The sequence below is a fragment of the Drosophila willistoni genome, chromosome 3R, assembly GCF_018902025.1.
Source record: "Drosophila willistoni isolate 14030-0811.24 chromosome 3R, UCI_dwil_1.1, whole genome shotgun sequence".
NCBI classification, from domain to species: domain Eukaryota; kingdom Metazoa; phylum Arthropoda; class Insecta; order Diptera; family Drosophilidae; genus Drosophila; species Drosophila willistoni.
Genome location: NC_061086.1, coordinates 4,505,766 through 4,523,880, shown reverse-complemented (window position 1 = coordinate 4,523,880; position 18,115 = coordinate 4,505,766). Strand labels below are relative to the sequence as shown.

The following is an 18,115-nucleotide window of genomic DNA, read 5'->3' as shown; positions in this document are numbered from 1 at the left end:
TTCGCTCAAGTTGATGGAAAATTCTGCACACTTGCATTAATGCAAGCCAACAGAAGCAAAATGCAACCAGCAAGCAATGTCATTTGCAAATTTCTGTGGTATTTTGTTTGGCTCCTTTGCTGCCTTGCTGCTTTCCATGAGCAACATTGTCGGATGCGATAGTTGGTCCCAGAGGAGGTTTTTCTGGCGGTTTCCTTTCTGTTGTTTTTTTTTGTGCATTTTATGCGCTATTTATTGCTGCAAGTGCTTCTTTTCTTGCTCTTCCTCTTATACACAGAACAACAATGTGGCCAGCTTTTCGCTGTGATCCGTGGTGGTGCTGCCTGCACCACATGACGTATGAGTGATTTATGTTTTATGGCGCTTACAACATGCGAAATATGTATACGCCATGTTGTGCATGTTTGTGCCCGTTTTGTGTGACAATTGAATGTGCATTTAATTGCTTGTAAATGTGAAATTGATTGTTCTTTATCCCTCAAAGCAAAGAAATGAGCGCGATTAGTAAAAGGGGCAAAGGGGCATTCTAATCAAAATTCTATTTTATTAAAAACTTAATCTATGAACAAAAGTCAAAAAATTTTTCCATATGAAAATTGATGAAACTTTTTCCGTTTTCACCTTAAAATATTTAACACTGCCTTTTCTCATCTCATCTCCTTTATTTACTTTTAAGGCACAAACACAAATACTTTTGGTCTGCCAATGAAAATTCGTAAACACAAAAAAATGGAGGTAACGAATAAGAGAAAAAAAAACCAAAACTCAATTTGTGGGCACACTCCCTCTACGTACGAACTTTAACACAGAAAAGGGGAGGAAAAACGTTTTGCATTAACAATGTGAATTATGCAAAATTTTTGAAGAAGAGAAAAGAAAGTAAATAGTCGGCAAAGTTCTTTGCGATGGCGCCAGAAAAGGATCTCCTTCATCGGCAAAGCATGTAGTAATTTACAAAGAGGAAAGGAAATCGCGATGTGAAAGGGGGACATGTAAAGCAAATGTAATAAATTTAAAAGCTTGTATGCTCAGGGGATAATGAACGTTGGTTGTCTCTCTGTGGTATTCGATTTGGCAACTTATCGTTTTCTTTTGTTTGGTTCTCGTTTTTGGGGCGAAATTCAAAATGGGAACCATAAATGTCAAGTTTCAATTTGGTGATGGTCAATAAGGAAAGGAACTTTCTCTATTGCCACAAATTGGTCGCCGTCAACAAGTCATGCCAATTTAATTAATGCCAGCCATAATAAAATTCCATCATATTTCTCCTCTTATTTTGTAATTTGCATTTGCCCCATTTGTGGGCTAATTAAAGTTTTTAGTTACTACCGGAACTTACCTGTCCATTAGGTTGGGGTTGCCACCATGCTTGCGCCAGAAGCTGCTCGTCTGTTGCGACCTGCCGCCACGAACAGAAGTTGCCGTCGATGATGGACACGATGATGATAATGATGTTGATGTTGTGGTCGGTGTGGAGGATTGTCGCAAGATACTGCCACCAGCAAAACGGAAACTACTGCGTCCACCCGCCCCCATTCCAACTCCAAATGCGGTTCTACCGCCATTCGTTACATTGCGAAAACTCACAGAACCAGCACCCATACTCCGATTACTTGTCGTTCTTTGTTGCATCAATGGACGCTCTGTGGAATTGTCTCCACCTCTGCCTCCGCCTCTGTCAGAACTGTTAAAGTTACGATTGCTGTCACTCATGGCCAAGAATTTGTTGCTGTTGCTCGAAAAGCTGCTGTGCATCTGCAACTGTTGCTGACTGTGCTGAGGGCGTATCGTGAAGCGACCACCCAGCCTATGAGAGTCAGAACAAAGAGAAGAGAGCGTTGAGAAATGTGTGTGAATGTGATGAAGATAATGAAAGATCAATGGATTGATTGGAGTTGGCTGTTGCGGCTGTCTTTATGTGTATGTATCTGTGTGATTTGTGATTGAGTTAAGGTTAATTTGCTGTGCATGGCAGCGCTCTGATTGCGCTCTGTCAGTCAATCAGGCAATAAAAAGTACGAAAAGGTCAAGCATTCAATGCAAATTTATTTTAAATACCCATTAATCAGATAAACACCAAATCGGTTATTAGAGTTAATTATATGCAAACTATTGAGGATGGTTTTTGCTTAAGATAAGCATGAAAAGCGGAATCAAGATAAAGTTATGGACTTGAATAACAGTTAACTGTAGGGCAGTCTTGGATGGAAAGAATTAAGAGTTTGTTCTAATTACACACCAAACCAATTAGATTTTTGATTAGTTTACATTTCTAAGGAGATGAGTTACGCTTTCCGTTTTCTAGAGGTTTAAATTTAACAAGATGATTTCGGTTTAAACTGTCACAACTTTTTTTTTCTCTCTCTTAGGAACTTTTTCAAGTTACAAAGCCATCAAGTTCTCTTGTTTGCGAATTATTTATTGATATCGATTGATGGCACTAACCCAATAAGGATAAGAGTCCAACTCGTGTTTACCTCTACATGCTTTCATACATATATGTGAGCCCAGGAGCAATGATGCAACTAATTGCGTTTTGCAAATGTCAAAGTTCTATCCTTGGTGCTTCTCCCTTACCATTACCATCTCCTTCTTGCATTTGCCTGCACTCACGACTTACCTACGAAAGAGTTCGCTCTCTGGATGCTCGGCAGCAAAGCGCGCCTTTTTACGTAGCAATGGAATGGTCAAAGCATATGTGGTAACCATCATCAGCATGGGTATATAGAAGGCCACCAAGGAGCCAAATACCCAGAACGCTCGATTGTTGATCATACAGATGTTTGGCTCGGGCATTATATTGTGTTTGTTGACTAGACCTGTAAAATAGGTATAAAACGACTATTGCCTCAGTTGGTATATTTTCGCTTTACTGCTTACCCAACACCGTTATTGAACTGGACACCATCATGGCCATGACCCATACAATGGCTATTTTTATGCCCGCCAAACGTTTCGTAGAACGATGGCGTGAACCCAATGGATTCCGTATGCCCAAATAACGACCCAGACTAATGAAACACATGTGCAATATGCTCGACGAGCAGGCCAGAACATCGCAAGTCACATAGATATTGCACCAGGTGAAGCCAAGTGGCCAATAACCTGAAAAATAATAACGAAATCAAAAGCGAGATTTAAAATTCTGCAATTCAGAAATTAAAAAATATAGAAACTAAAGAGTTGTTGTGTGTGTATGGGTGTAGTCTGTGTGGAGTGTGGAGGGTAATTCTTTAACAAAACTGTGAGTGACACAAATCCAATCGACTGGAATTGTTTATTGCGGTTTGCCTGAGTGCGTTTTGCATTGAAACAAAGAGCAAATAATTGCGGTTTCTGTGGTTACAACATGTAAATTATATACATTCAGGGACGGACTCACTTTATTCCGGCTAACGAGGACACATGATTTGCTTGCCACCGTCGACGGGAAATGTCACACCCGTCACAAAACTAGCCAGATTACTGGCCAAAAAGCAAATGCAAGAAGCCACCTCATCTGGAAAGCCTGGCCTACCCAGCACATGAGTTTGCTTAGCCCTCTCAATGAAATTGTCATAGGTCTGCTTATCCATGCCGCCAGACAAGAAGATATTGGTGCGAATCACACCCGGATTAACAGCATTTACACGTACGCCCTTTTGTCCTAATTCTAAGGCCAACGATCGAGTGAACTGATCGACAGCTGCCTTTGACATATTATAGGCAATCAGATTGGGAAACGCTCTCAGACCACATACGCTGGATATATTGACAATGTTGCCTTTACTTAGCACTATATTCGGCAACAGCTGCTGGGTCAAATAGAACATTGATCTGACATTGGCATCGAAGATGTGCTTCAGGCAGGCCAAATGGGTTTCCGGCAGTGTGCCCATGGGCATTATGCCAGCCCCATTGACCAAGACATCGAGTGAGGTGCCAAAGCGTTCTCTCATCTTACGGGCCACACATTCGATTTCAGCGGTTTTCAAAAGATCTGCAGACATTGCGTACGGTTCATTGCCTAGTTTAATACAATTCTTGAGTACAGTCATTAGTTTTGTCTCATCCCGATCTAGTAGAGCCAAGCATGCACCCAATTTGGAGAACATTTCGGCTGTGGCTGCCCCAATTCCGGATGCCGCTCCAGTTACTAGCACTACCTTGCCGGTGAAATCTAGGGCCAGCTTGCCGTTGTTGGTCATACTGGAAATTTTTGTAAGTGTATTTTTTTCTAATTTTGAATTGATTGCCGAAATGTTTCTGACGGAGATTTCAATATATAGATTCAGATTTGGTTGGCTCAATTAAGGCCTACAATAAATGTCCACTTTTGGGCTTAATATCGATTAAAATTGACACCATGCTAATGCGTTTTGATTGGCATTGTCTGAATGCGGAATTGGGGGAGGGACAATCACCTTGACATCCAAATGAGTGAGTATCACACACATACACAACACGCACACAATATTCTAGTCCCCCTTTAGGAGTAAAATCCCCCAATGCCAAATTCACCATTAATTAGTACAAATTGCTCTGAAATTTATCTTATATGTATGTGGGAATAATATTCTTGTTGTTGTTACAGGCTATTAAGCCGACTGCGTGGGTTTTTTTCCTCCTTTTCTTACTAATTGAGAGGAACAGTCAGACAAACAGGTCCACTCTACACCCACACTTATACACACAATTCAGAGGGTCTTTAGATGGCTGCCATTTACACACTTGTACGTACATATATTGCGTATACGCCATGATGTCTGCTTTATTCCCTAAACAAATGGCACACAAGCATGTTATTATTGTATTGTATTTGGCTGCTGCAGAGAACAGCAAATAAACTTGGTCAAATGATTGGCGCAATATTAAAAATCGAAAGCAATCAAAGCTTCAGTTAATATTAGTTTAAACCGGCCAACATCGGTTGCTTTTCCCATTTGAAAAAAAGTTGTAAATTGTCCATGGACAAATCCGACAAGTTCAATAGGCATAAATAAAGTTCACTTGCACTCAAAATAAAGCTTGTTATAACTTTCACAGCACAGAACATTTTATAGACTCTATTTTTTATATCGTGAGGTTCAAAGATTAAACTAAATAAACTATTTACAGTGAATAGCATATGGAATGACTATAACTAGTTCAGCAATCGTTAATAGTTTCTGGTTAAAATATACATATGTATATAGAAAAATAATTTCATCAATTTATAACATAAAGTGATTTAATAATTTTTCCCTATCATAAATTTGTATGACAAACTAATTCACCCAAACCACAAAGTTACCATTTAATGGGTGTAAAAAGCGGGTAAAATCCAAACGAAAATACTTCCATTTCTTGGCCCCATTTTCAGCTTAATTGTTGGCTCAGTGGGCTGTTTTACTTGCTGTTGTTGTTGCGGCTAAAACCACACTTAAGGCTTTTAGTTACATTTAGTTTACTATTCTTGCCGTCGTCCCTTTATCATCGTCGTTGTCGTCGTCGCCAACTTAAGCATAAGACAGGAAAACAAAGGCCTTGCCCTCGGAGAGAAAAGGACGACGAAAGGCATGGAGAAATCGTTGCATAAAACGCAATGGAAGCCAAAGTGCAAACTAAAAATAAACACTAGCAAAAGAATCTTTAAAAAATTGCTTTCCTTTTAAAGACAGCTGCATGTTTAAACGATGACTAAAGCAGTGACTAAAACTAATTCGTTTATCTCGAAATGAACTTTAGTTACTAATATGGGTTAATGTGTCTATCTGTCTGACTGCCTGAACTGGTCTGGTCGTGGCTTTGGCTCTGTGCCTGCCACTTAATCCATTTGCATATGTTGGTTACTTTTTTTATGTTAGCTTAATATATGCAAACGTTTGATCTGTTTATGCTACGTTGGTTTTGGCTTCACACGCACACACTCACACATACTGGAAAAAGATATGAGGTAGCAAATAGAGAAGGAGGTTAGATTGTGCCAAAATTAGGGGTTGGGAAACAGGGCTAACATCCAGTTGGTAGGACTTTATTTTGTGGTTTTATCAGTGCCATATGCAAATTAGATAAATTTGAATATCAGATGAAAAAACAAAAAGCAAAACGTACCTAAATTTTCAATATACTTCAAGCAATATGCTTTAATCCGTGGATTCAATTAAGTAAGAGCAAAAAGTTAGAAAATAAGTGTGTGGCAGAAACTGTACAAGTCGAGACTCGGAAAGGGCTGAATACAGTTGGCTTTTTCGGGACAGAGAGTGCTACACAATACTCTATGGCAATGGCATACCAAAGGCAAGGAGCACAGTCACGCGTTTGTCATTTGGCTGTTGCTGTTGCAGCTGCATTTATTGTAAGTGAGCCAAAGCGGAAGAACTACTCATCACAATGACACGATGACAACGACGACGAAGCAGGCTGCTGCGAAGTAAGCAACCAAATGGCCATAGAAATAATTCATGTGCAAATGCATTAGCCATGGACTTGAATTGGCACTTGGCTAGAATGATGATGATGATGGTGGTGGTTGGGTGGGTGTCTTTGATGGGCAAACACACTTTCAGTTGAAAACTTTAAATGTTTCTCATCTATTAAATTTTAAATGCATGTCTGTAGGTAAGAACTCACCTAAAAATGCTGGTATGGCACCCATGGGCATTACAAAGAGTGAGACCAAAAGATCGGCTATGGCCAGAGAGAAAAGAAAATAGTTCGTGACATTCTGCAGTTTGCGGTCCAAGGCCACAGCAAGGCAGACCAAAATGTTACCTAGGCCACCGGCAAATATGAAGAATACGACAAAGAGAAATAACCAATCATAGCCGTGTGGACTATAGTCCAGTAAGCTCTTTGGCATTTCCTCAATCGAAATGCTGGTGATTGCTGTTGTTGTTGTATCTATTGTTCTTGTTGCTGTATAGTTGGCCAAAATCATATCCAAACTGGGTCTGCTATTGTTGCTAGAGATGGTAGTGGTTGTGGCATTGATAATATTAAGAGTATCATTGCCAATGGTCATAAGGTCAGTGAAATTGAAATAGGACCAAAGGCTATTATCGTAATTATCATTCACATTGTTCACATTATAATTGCCACTACCCAGCTCAATGGATTCAATTATATTTTCAGTTAAGTTGTTGCTGCTGCTCTCTAGGACAAACTGTTGCACTTGGTAGTTTTGTTGCTGGTGCTGCTCGTGCTGCAGTTGACATAGTAATGTCGAATGCTGTTTGTTAAATTCGCATAAAAGTTCCTCCACTCTGGTGCAGTTTGGTCTAAAACTAAACGTATCACTCGCATTATCACTAAGGGCCTCGTTGATTGCCAATCCAAATTGCTCGTACGCCACATTGTCATCGTTGCCGTTTCCATTGCCGCTGCCATCGCTATTGACATTGTCGTCGTATGGCATTTGCAACAGTTGTGCGTTTAACCTTAGCCTGCAGGTCTCTGACGCTTCTGGGTAATGCTCTTGCAACTCATTGCATCTATAGAATGCTGTCTGTTTGTGTCTATTGAATGTTTGCAGTGTGCAATGGAATGTGTTGTTGCTGCCGATGTAGTTGTTGCTGTTGTTGTTACTGCTGATGCTGCTGTCGGCAATAATGCTCTCTGTGTTTCTATTGCTGGTGTGAATGTTGGCAAAGCCGATATCGTAGCTGCTGTTCTGGCTGACGTTGTTGCTGTTCTTTTGGCTTGCCTCGCAGTTAATAAATGGTTGCGAGACGTCATACCAGTTTGACTCCTCCAGATGACAAACGAAAGTGTGCTGCCGGGATGTGTCGTCCTCTGTTGCTCCTCCTGTCGTTGGTCCATGACCAGAATCGCTTTGCATCTCCATTTCATTCTAAAGCTGTGCGGCTTGCTTTTGAGCCACCAACAACAACTTAGTTGGGGTTGCTGTTGCTATTGTGCCTTTTGAGTGTGTATGTGTAGTTTAAGAACTGCTCGTTTTGCTTCCTGTTGCGTTTACAAATTCTTCTCGTCAACCAAATGAGGTGCTGAAATGAAAATAAATTTGGCCTTGAAGTATACATATATTAAGAACAATTGAATATTATTAAATGAATAATCTGTATTTACAATTTAATTAACCCTTCAATTTACACATTTTTTTTAGTCTAGTCTGATGGCATTCTGCTTTCTTTCTTCTTCCTCTTGGGGGAACAATAAATATTAAGAGCTTTGAGTCTCCCGTAGGAGGACGAAATCCTCCACACATCCCACACACACACAATCACTTAAACACAGCCTTATGTAATGTAAATATGTAGTGGGAGTAAACTATATGCAGATATGTGTATAATGCACTTTGACAGTGCACTTTGTCGACTTAATTTGAGTGGCAAGCCATGGCAACGGCCCTGTGGAATGATGCTTTAATGATGCCGCAGCAATTTTAAAAGTTCAGGCCAAGAACAGGCGCCTACTGCCATCTGCCACGTTTATTTTTTTCACCTCACAGTCGCTCTCTCTCTCTCTCTCTCTCTCTCTCATCTTTATTATTCTTGTGTGGGAGTCGTTTTAATGAGTTGCCCACACATGTGGACTCTTTGTGTTTCATAAAAGAACGAGTTCTGAAAAAAAGATACATTTGTGCAGGCTAAAAAGCATTTTTCCTGGCTTAGTAGTATAATAAAGAGTTCTCTTTAGGAATAAAAAGATGATTATTGAAACAGAAAGATAATTTTGTAAAAATATCCAACATCAAAGCTCAAAAACAAATTCATTTGAATAAAATATATCCAAAGTCACTTCATTTTAGATTCTAATACTATTAAAAACTTGTTAATCAACAACGCGATTTCCATGAAATGAATATTTTATAATAAGCCAATGTCACTTTCTATTTTGAGAGAATTTACTTTATACCAAACTTTGCTGTTTTTTTTCTCATCTTCTGTTAACAAAATTTCGCCATTTATTTTCATTTTCTTGTAACACAAAAAGATGAATGAAAAAAAAGAAATGAAAAACACAAAATGCATTTTCAACCAACGCCGAAAATTGCAAAATTGTGGCTGCAACGCCCCTCCCACACTATCTACTGGGTTAGGGTAGGGGGTGCTTGTGTGTGTGTGTGTGTCCCCGTTTTTGTCCCTTCTTCACCAACAACCACTGACTCACCGCTGCCTCTTTGTTGCGGTTGATTGGCCAAATCACTTGCATGCAAGTTTTGCACTTTTTGACGCCCTAACTCGGCTGGGACTGGAAGATTGGATGCCTCTCTTCGTCTCTCACTTTGCTCTCTATCGCTTTGTGCATACAAAATAGTTTTGTGGCAAATATTTTTTGATCGGCAACCATATTTTGACCTTGTGTGGGTATGTGTGTTGGTGTACGCCTTTTTGTGGCACGACAAATTTGTTCGCAATTTGCTGGTAAAAGTTTTTGGCATAATTTAAATTTATTTGCCCTCATCAAAAAGCAGTGGGCAAAGTTAACTCAATGTTGCTGATGTCCTCATCATCGTCGTCATATTTTGCCTGCATGTGGTGCATTTTTAATTAACATTTTTTTCCGGTGTACGTGTGGTAAGGTATATGTGTGTATGTGTGTATGAGTGAGGGTGTGAATTCAGTTATTATCAGTGTGCAAAGGCTGCCAATAGGAGAACCGTGACGTAAAAAAGCCATTGCAGAATTTTAGGCGCGTGGGTTTTGAGGCAGCTGTCAGCTGACAGCTGAATTTGACACTGACACTAACACAAAAGCCGCATTCAAAAGACAACCAAATGGACGAGAGAGGGCAAGATATGGCGAGAGGGTAGATGTGGGCATGAAGGGCAAGGTCTGCCTTTTGTTGCCAGGCCATTTCAAGCGAATTCAAATCGAGAGTCGCCATCCCAATGTTGACACTGGCAACTGGCAGCAAGCAGCAGCTGATGCAGTCCCCATTGAGTACCCTCAGATTCGCTCTGTCAAATATTGACACAAGCATGCCCACATAAACATGACAACCGCATAGAAAAAACATTTATTTGAAAAGTTCATATAACGGCATTAGATTCTCATTTTTATTTTCTATTTTTTGTACTTTCCCTCGCGGCTAATTAAGTATTTTTATTTTGCCAATTCTGTTTTTCCTTTAAAATCCTATAATTATTTCAGCTATATATCTATACATAGATTGGCCAAGAAATATGAACATTTAATTATTTTTGACACTCCTTAAACAAAATCTGAAATAAAAACTAAGTAGGATTTTTGCACCATATGAGATTTATGAAAATTAGCTATCAAAGCAAGTGTAAGATAATAAATTGTTTTTCAATGTTTTCGTCTCCTTTCATCAGCTTAATTTTTTAAACTGGTGCCAAATGAAATGCAAATTCGTCGGCATTTGCTTTACTCATTATTGATATTATTATACCCTTGCAATAAGGGCGTATTAATCTTGGTCAGAAGTGTGCAACGCATAGGAGGAAGCATCTCCGACCATATAAAGTATATATATTCTTGATCAGCACGACGAGACGGGTTCGAATAGCCATATCCGTCTGTCCATCTGGATCACCGCGAACTCCTTCTAGGCCGTTAAAGCTACAGGGTTGAAGTGTAGGCTTGCATACACTGCACAGTTTGTATATCTCGGACGAAAGGTTTTTCCACTCTGACAGCTATAGGTAAATATAGAGTAACAAAAACACTTGCAAGGGTATACAAACTTCGGCGCCGTTGAAGTTCTCTGGTTTTTTTTTAACTAAGCCACAAAATGTGCAAAACTTGTGTCACTGCCAACTTGTTGTTGGCGCCTCACGGGCACTCAGCACAAAAAAAACGAGGAAAATAATCACACGAGGAAAAATAATATTTGAAATTCAATATTTATTTTAACGAGCTATTCTCTTTTCCTCTTCAAAAAATGGAATCAGCAGTGCAGAACTGTATACGTATATGGGATTACTTTTTCCGCTATAAATATAGCACATTGAATGTGATACTAAAAAGCGATCAATTGCATTTCATTTATTGACTCAAACTGCTGACCAACTGTGTTAACATTGCAGTTGTTGGTTCTGTTGAAGCTTTCGCTGGCATCTACTTGAGTATAGTTTAATTTGCGGTTAATTACGTAATTAATTATTAACGGGGCAATGCATTTGCATAAATCTATATTGACTTACTTATGCGGTTGGGTTTAAATTTCACTCCTCTTGTTGGCGTGTTTATGTAGTTTCTTCTTAGCTAAATTCAAGCACTTCCTTTAACCAATTATGTTTAAAAACCCAGAAATAAACTCTTAATTGGAGCTAGTCTTGTGCCTTGTGATTTGTCAAAAGTGATGTCGCCTAACCAAGCAAGGAGACAACTGCTCCATCTCCATCTCAATCTCTTGAGCTCATCAATTATGTCTGGGGCGAGACAATCAAGTGACCAACAGCCAACACAGAAATTTTTGTGAGAAAACTTCATTAAGATGTGGCCACCATCCATCCATCCATTCAGCCATACCGCCAACCCGCCAACACCAGCAATCCCAAAGCAATGTAAAGGGATGAGAGCGTAGTGTCATTGGAGGCCTGGATAGGAATGAAGTCGAGGAGAAGAAACTCCCCGTCGCGACTTTACTCACACCCAAGATAGATACTCATGGTATGCAGTTAATGAAGAGAAATGGCTAAAAGTGTTTTATAAATGTTTGCCCCTCAACGTGTTGGTGCTTATCCTACCCGGAATCGAGCATATTGGCTACCAAATGAATAGGGTAAATGTGGTTTGAATTATTAAGTAAGTAATAATATAAGTTGTCAGAAAAGGCATCCTAGATTTACAGATCTTAGTAAAAATCACAGAAAAATAAGTTCTTTAGGGTTTAAACAGGTCTATGATAAAGTTGCTTCTAGTAAAAATGTTAATTTTTCATTCTTATTTTCTTAAACCGACTAGCTCCTGATTAACTTTTAAGGTTGACGTGGTTATATGCAATTATTATAAATTCCATTTTAGTGTACACTTACATAAAGGGTATTAGTGTGCTCGTTCTACTTAACTTCAGCAGTTGTTTAATGCTTGAATACAACGCTTCCTGTTTCAGTTGTTCCTCTATTGTGACGCGGTTCTTTTTTTTGTGTGGTTATTTTGCGGAAGTGTGCATCAATAAATTTTCGTTTTTTACGTGTTGGTATTTGTGTACTTGGGTTTTTTATTTTTATTTGTATTCCTTTTTTTTTTTGCTTTACTCATTTCAGTTTGGTGTCTCACGCATTTTTCTAATAACTTGTGCGCTTTTAATGCCTGATGCCAGGCAAAAGATATGATTACATAGACATTTTATATACAGTTCAGTTCTATGTATTATATACATAAACTATATAGATATGGAGATATATGGTCTGGCTATTAATTTGACTGTCAGGCGCGATTCTTTTACCATTTTTTGTTTTACTCTATGGTTGACCTCACAGAAAAGGAAACAAATATGTTAACGAACTGAAAATGCAATTTTGTTTGAAAATAGTCTAGTGTATATGTACATATGTTTATTTGTATATGTATATGCTAGGCACGTTGCAAAACGATTGAACCAATAGATAGAATGGAACATAGATAAATAATTGTCACACACAACAAAGAAGAACTGAAAAACTGAGCGTAGAAAATGAAAAATGTATTGAACTATGACCCACCAGAAAGAAAGAGAAGAGAGAGAGAGAGAGAGAGTGAGAGAAATGGCTGACAATGCAAAGCGCATTTCAGCAGGTTTTCAATTATTATTGTTCTCAAATCTTGGAAAACCTGCAACCTGTGTATACAACCTTCACAGCAATCAATTTGATGGAAATATCTTAAACATTAAAATCACATTTAAAATGCAATTGAAATGACAACAGCTATCGAATATCCAACTAGTAGTTGGCTAGTTTATCCAATAGCTCAATCAAAAACGCATCAGATAACGCATTTCAAGTGATTCTGTCATTGGACGCTAATAGCTCGAACTGCACTTGACCTCCAAACCACTTGGTCAAGCCAATGTAGAGGTGGCTAGAGGGAAGAGAGCGGAGACTGAGGTAAGCGTGTAAGCGAAAGGTTTTTGTTTTTAGTCAGAGACTGCTTGCCCAGTGACTGTCTGACTGACTAACAAACCGATTGACTTTATACATTCGATTTGCTCAATTGATGCCAATTGACTTTGCATAATTAAATAAAAATAAATTTTTTGCAAAGTTTGTGTTAAATTTCATGCCTGGCAAAACAAACAAATAAATTAAAAAGAAAAATTCTAAACTGATTTCCCTTGGCAACACAAAAACAACATCAACAACCTTTCGCAAATACCAAATCTTTAGACATTTATTATTTGTCTGCATGTCTGTGTATGGGATTTATGGCGGAATATGTTAAAATGCTTCACAAACATGGCCGAAAAAGGCAGAAGAAGGGGAAGGAAATCGTATAACCTACCGCAGAAAGTAATATGATTTAAGGGCTCAAATGCTTAAGATATATGAAAAATGCGCTTGCCAATAAATTGTTGGCTTATTGATATGGCTAAAAACAAAAGAACATACAAACAAGAATATGCAAAATTAAAATAATAATACATGTAAGAGTCTAAATTGAAGTTAGGGTGTTAAAATTGTTGTCTCCATTTAAACATTTTAAATATTTCTCAACCGATCAAATTCTGAAAATAATTACTACAAGTTATCTATAGAAACATTGACAAGAAGATATTCTCAAAATAAATAGATCAAGAGAAGGTTTTTATTATTCGTGACGATAAACTAACTAGTAAGTCTTTATAATTCTCATTTTTAATTAAAAGTGTTGTGCCCTGCATATAGGGACCTGATTTTTAAAGTGTAAAGCAAAGTTTGCCGATTTTACCCAACTGCAATGGACCAGACATATGTACATATGTATGTATTAGGTAAATGTGGTTAGAAGTTGGTCTCTGCGTGTTGCTGGCACCGCAAAGTAGTTCAAGGCAGCTGCCAGAGAGAGAGAGAGAGTAAGTATAAGGAAGTGCCGGGTCTTGTGTCTGTACTGTAATGTGTGGTTGCATGCCCCTTTTTCACATTTTGTGTAGATTTTTTGCACCCCCATCTTTCTTTTACTTTTGCCACTTACTTAGCACAGAATTTTCACTTGGTGATGCGTTTATAATGGCCAACAGCAGGTAAGCCACAGTCTAAGCCACCCACAGGCAAACACAACTACACGTACTTGTACACATACAGGTAAACCCTCACTCACTGTATATACGCATAGAAACACTTGGTCTATGCCGTTCTATATACTATGTTAGTTTACTTTTTGCGACATATTGCGCATACGTCATGTTGTGCCAGGGAATTCATAACTAAACCCACTTGCACTGGACGCGTGTTGGTTTTGTTTTTATTTTTTCATTCAGCTTTTATGTCCCTTCATGCAAACTCGGCATAATGTCTCCTCATTCATTCATTTGTTTGATGGCTGTTGTTTGCTGGCAATCAGCCAAGGCTAACAAAAAATTGCACATATTTGAAATTTGTCAATCCGTGCTGTGATTTACAATCAGAAGTTATTTATATTTAATGCAAAATATCTATGTACATTTAAATTGCTAGTCAACAAAGTGGTAATTACTTTTATTAGTGAAATCAATTTTATTAATTAAAAACTTTGACGTGCTTATTGAATTATTACAAGTTTCCTGCTATTGATTAATTTGCCAGTGTTTGATTAGCGACAGAAGCATAAATTTGCCAATTGTTGACACAAAATCATCGTGAAAAATTTCGAGAAAACTTTTAATATAATTTCTAAGAAATAACAAAGAAGAATAATCTTTATCAAGATCTTTTGGGATATTTAAAGTCTAAAGATTGCTTTAGTCGATTATCATTCTACGTTAAACAAACCTTTGACTATAACTCTTAACTTAGACGAAAGCTAATATTTGATTAGTTTATTTCTAAGCATACCTATTGCGTTTAAAACCAAAACTGTTTCCGAATATTCTAGGTTTACATAGATCTTACTATCTTTAAACCCATGTCTGATGTAATAAATGTAATTACTCAGAAAGAGTATCTAAGAATCTAATGCAGCTAAAACTTTGTTTAATCAAATGTCGATCTAGACAAAATACATAAGTATATATGACCACCAAGTTTGTCATTTTTTTAATGAAATTATTGATGCATCTCTAGCTTTTGCGATGTGTTGCATGTTATACAAGTTGCATTTCCAATTTGTAACCAAATAAGGCTGACAAACCTGTCCCTCTCCGCACTGGCACCTGCCCCTATATGCCCCACCTCCCTCACTAATTTGTTCTCTCTGTCGCTCTCATTGGATTCAATCTTAATTGTGCTGTCAATCATTTTGCATATAATAGAAAAGAAACATATAATAAAGAGGAACTAAATAAAATAAAAAAAATTGCATTTTTGATGGTCAAGCTGTGGCATTATGTGATGGTCACTAGCCAAACGGAAGTGCTTGAATAAAAATTATTTAAATAATTCTAGTGAATCCATATGCATAAAAATAAGTATATGGAATTGTTTGTATACTATTTTAGCATTAAGGAATTTAAGCAAAAAAATTCCTTCAAGTCAAAACTACAAAGTCAGAACAATTAATTGCAGACATCAGTTAATCGAAATTAAAAAACAAGCACAATTTTGTATTTCAGTTGCCGGTTTGTTTATCGTTTCTTGTTTATGCGTCAATTTTTGTGATGGGGTTCGAATTGAAATCTTGACAGATTACTCGTCTTTGTGGCATTCAGAAAAATGTATGCACCATTTTCGGAAAAGACATCAAATTTACCACTTAGCTAAAGGCAAATACGATTACTTGTCGAGAGAGGCCAACCAACCGAGCAGGCAGCCACCCATCCAGATTCCATGCATTAGATGAAAATATGCTCGTGGCTCTTGTTCAATTGTTGCGTATCATGCATCTATATAAATATATTTATATGTATGTAGATACACTTCTAGGTATATACATGTATGTGTACATGCAATTGAATTATGGCCAAGAGATTTGTATCTACTTGTATCTAGAGCTTATTTATTTGTTTTCATTTCAAGTATATTTCACTTCGAATTGTTTTAGCTGAGAAGATGATGATGATGGGATGGCCAAAATATTTAAGAAATTCAATTATTGTTTTTATCCGTTTCGGCTCTCGTTAAGTGAAATTCAATGTATAAACTAATGAATACAATTTATATAACTTTAGAAACGGTTGTGTGTCTATAGTAAATATTGAAAATGAAACGGCTGAATGAATAAATGAACATGAGATGATTTTGAGAAATGAGTCTGGTGAATGAATTTTTAAATATATGTTGTGGCAAGTGTATAAAAGTATTCAGAATGGTATAATTTTTTTTTCGCTTTATTGGTTTGTTATTAATTGTTACTAACATCAATTATGGGAATAATGATAGAGAAGGTTCAAAAATATTTTGATACTTAAGACTTTGTTGAAAGAAAATAAATATCGTAAAACTTTAATAGTTTTTAGATAAGAAAAGCGGTTCATGAATAATTTTTTTAAGGCAAAAGACCATCTTGGCATATGCCCAATTGACACACCACAGTTGTAATTCAAACTCGAATTGATTCAATTTGCAACAAATTAATGCATTGAACCATAGAAAGTAGTTCAAAGGTAGCTCAATACCTTTAAAATTGCTGCCAGCATCCAAAGAGTATCATATAGGTTTACATTGATAATGATAAGGATGCTTACAACTATTGACAATAAAAGGCCACCTAATATAGTTTTATACCTGCAGGCAAAAGGGAATAATTCAAATATGTTCATAGGTTTCTCAAAAACAAATCACACATGAGAAATTTTGCCACACAACCATCATATAAAACAGAAACAATACGCAAAACACTTGACATTCATTTGGAGGCCCAAACCCTTCATCTTCATCATTTAGCCCGCATATTAACTTCAACACTTGAAGCGTAAACTGTCATAACTTTTGTGTGCATGTTGCTGACAGGTCCTTTAGCAGGATCAGCTCTCCAAGTCTCTGTGTCGAAAAGCAAAAAAAAGACAAAATGGCAGAAACAAACAAACTTCAGGTAATCAAGGACATTTTATGTTCATTTGCTCCACTAAACTTTTACGGCCTTCACTTATCTCGGGAATTTGTCTACGGAGAAAATGCTTTTTACCTTTGCTTAATGACAACTGCTTTAGACGAGAATAAGAATGGGCACGAGGAAAAGCGAAAAAAGGAGGAAAACTCAGGTAGGCCAGACATAATTTCTCTACACCTTTTATGTCTCATTAAAAGTTTATGCACATCAGCAACAGCAGCAGCAGCAGCTTAATAGTTTAATTTCCTGAAAAGAAACTGAGAGTGGCGTATGGAAGGTGTAGGGGAAAAAGGAAACCTCAAAAATAAAATACGAAACCTCAGAGTGAAAGAAAAAAGGCAAATATTAGCTTAAACAATCTTTTTTGCCGTGTCCCTTTTCCTTTTCCACTCCTGGAGGGCAATAAATCTTTTTGTGACATGTGGAGTTCTCAACTAAGTTGGCTTGATTTAAAATTTGCTACTGTTCCGGAATCTTAAATCTGTAAATATACACACCTGATGCCGCTTCGGTTGCCATCTGATTCGTCATGACTGTACAGAATATTTGTGTGTACAATATGTATATATATCTTGGTGCTATTTACTTTACACTAATTGTTCGTGACTTCTTTCAAGATAGCGCGAAAATTTACATTTAATTACGTAATCAGCATCAGGTTTTGGAGGCTCACGGAAAGTCCTCGTGTTTTACACGACATTTATTTAACTGCGATTGTCCTTCTTTCACTTTCCTTCCATTGGTTTGTTTTTTCCTAACTAACAGAACACACACTCACACCCACAACAGTTTTAAGGTTTTTCTTTTCCTTTTTATTTTAATTAATTTGCATTTGAAATTGTTTGCGTGATGTATTTAATTTTTTTATCCTCTTTCGTTTTAATTATTGTTTCACCTTAATTTGATTAACCAATTGGGCGGGCGGGCATGTGTTGACTAAACAATTAAAGAATGAGTATAACATTTAGTTAAAATAAATATTAAATTCCATTCGATTACTTTAAATGGTATATAAATTAAAAAATTATAAAATAAATTTTAATCAATTAGCCTATGAAACAAAACGCCATTCGAATGAGATTGAA

The 18,115-nt window shown here is 37.3% G+C and overlaps 2 protein-coding genes across 2 annotated transcripts; both read right to left on the bottom strand.

The window, feature by feature from the left end:
• Positions 1–1,335: 1,335 nt before the first annotated feature.
• LOC6650236 lies at positions 1,336–17,813 on the bottom strand. Its single transcript, XM_023180251.2, has 5 exons — positions 17,528–17,813; positions 6,592–7,964; positions 2,881–3,105; positions 2,621–2,819; positions 1,336–1,807 (listed from the first exon to the last, which is right to left on the bottom strand). Exons 2-5 carry the CDS (start codon positions 7,802–7,804, stop codon positions 1,336–1,338), a joined length of 2,109 nt encoding a protein of 702 aa, XP_023036019.1. The 5' UTR covers positions 7,805–7,964; positions 17,528–17,813.
• Positions 3,038–4,266, bottom strand: LOC26529517 (aklaviketone reductase DauE). The gene is made up of 2 exons (XM_015176977.3): positions 3,383–4,266; positions 3,038–3,105 (listed from the first exon to the last, which is right to left on the bottom strand). The coding sequence occupies exon 1, from the start codon at positions 4,185–4,187 to the stop codon at positions 3,393–3,395; it is 795 nt and encodes a 264-aa protein (XP_015032463.1). The 5' UTR covers positions 4,188–4,266; the 3' UTR covers positions 3,038–3,105; positions 3,383–3,392.
• Positions 17,814–18,115: the final 302 nt, after the last annotated feature.

Bases quoted from the DNA above. Each gene is read 5' to 3' on its own strand.
- LOC26529517 (XM_015176977.3), bottom strand. From the start codon at position 4,187: ATGACCAACAACGGCAAGCTGGCCCTAGATTTCACCGGCAAGGTAGTG.
- LOC6650236 (XM_023180251.2), bottom strand. From the start codon at position 7,804: ATGGAGATGCAAAGCGATTCTGGTCATGGACCAACGACAGGAGGAGCA. The intron at 2,820-2,880 runs GTAAGCAGTAAA...CCTATTTTACAG, and splicing joins CAGTTCAATAACGGTGTTGG to GTCTAGTCAACAAACACAAT. The intron at 1,808-2,620 runs GTAAGTCGTGAG...TGACTCTCATAG, and splicing joins GAGAGCGAACTCTTTCGTAG to GCTGGGTGGTCGCTTCACGA.